The sequence below is a fragment of the Limulus polyphemus genome, unplaced genomic scaffold (assembly GCF_000517525.1).
Source record: "Limulus polyphemus unplaced genomic scaffold, Limulus_polyphemus-2.1.2 Scaffold1942, whole genome shotgun sequence".
Classification (NCBI taxonomy): domain Eukaryota; kingdom Metazoa; phylum Arthropoda; class Merostomata; order Xiphosura; family Limulidae; genus Limulus; species Limulus polyphemus.
In genome coordinates this window covers 230,920-231,936 of record NW_013667552.1, presented here as the reverse complement: position 1 = coordinate 231,936, position 1,017 = coordinate 230,920, and the positions used below count along the sequence as shown (strand labels likewise).

At 38.0% G+C, this 1,017-nt stretch overlaps 1 protein-coding gene across 1 annotated transcript in view; it reads right to left on the bottom strand.

Moving 5' to 3' along the window:
- Positions 1–870: 870 nt before the first annotated feature.
- Positions 871–1,017, bottom strand: part of LOC106465434 (general transcription factor IIE subunit 1-like) — a gene marked incomplete at its 3' end in the record, with an annotated part of 53,542 nt that continues 53,395 nt past the window's right edge. The window contains exon 7 of the mRNA XM_013925664.2: positions 871–925. Within this exon, the coding sequence (XP_013781118.2) occupies positions 871–925 (55 nt within the window). The remainder of the gene's footprint in view (positions 926–1,017) is intronic.

Below are 1,017 nucleotides of genomic sequence, written 5' to 3'. Positions count from 1 at the left end.
TTACTGAAGTCAGCTTTGTACCAGGAAGACCAAAGGGACGTATCCTAAGTTGTCTTCTCCATGGGAAGGCCCATATGACATAGTGGATCATCTCTGAGACGTGACTTTCCGAAGAAAATGTGGTTGGCGAGGTTAGCCAAAGGTGGTGCATGCCAACAGGCTTTGGTGTTATCACGGTCCAGGACATTTCAGTTGGAAATGAACAACGGAACAAATGATGCTGCTGAAGATGTGAAGTTACTACCACTGATGTGACTGCTACCGATAATGCGACATTTTCTGATGGAGTAGATTAACCCCACATTGGAATGGAAGAAGACATGTCCTGTAGAATTAAGACTTTGTTGTATTTTAATTTTGTGATTATAAATTCTGTACATTTAATCAAGTCATTGTTAATTATCTGTTGGTTTAATGTAAGTGGCTATTGTTCAGGATGAACAATACTAAAGAAGGAGAGTGTTACTACAGCGGAAGTGACACAACACTGGAAGCATGTGTGCTGGAGTTTCTCGAAGGATCATGAAATTTCCTGGCGCCCTCTTTTTTAGTATATAAGCCCTGCTAATAAAGCCAGCGAATTGCATAGATAGATAAATGTAGAGATAGATAATTGAGTCAAGTGAACAGTATGCATCATAAGTAAAATGTGTGAACCACTGTGATTATAGTGTGTTTATAAAAGTAGTTAAGTTAAAGTGACTGTGGAAATTCTGTGTATTACAAAGTTGTATCGAGAAAGAATAAACTAGTTTTATTTAAGAAAAGACTTGTATCGTTGAAGTTTCTCGGAAAGAATTTTTACCGGAAATTAACAAACGAACAGAGACGTAACAGTATTGTATGGAGCATCTCGTTTCAAGGACCAACAGTAATTAGCCATCATACTAATGTTCCACCTTCCATGATACATCCTTTCCATTTCCCTGATGTCTTGTTGAAACCTTGTGTGAAAAGTTGTGGTTCACCAGACGTTTCAGGTTGAAAACAATCCCTATCATCATTTGTATTGAGATC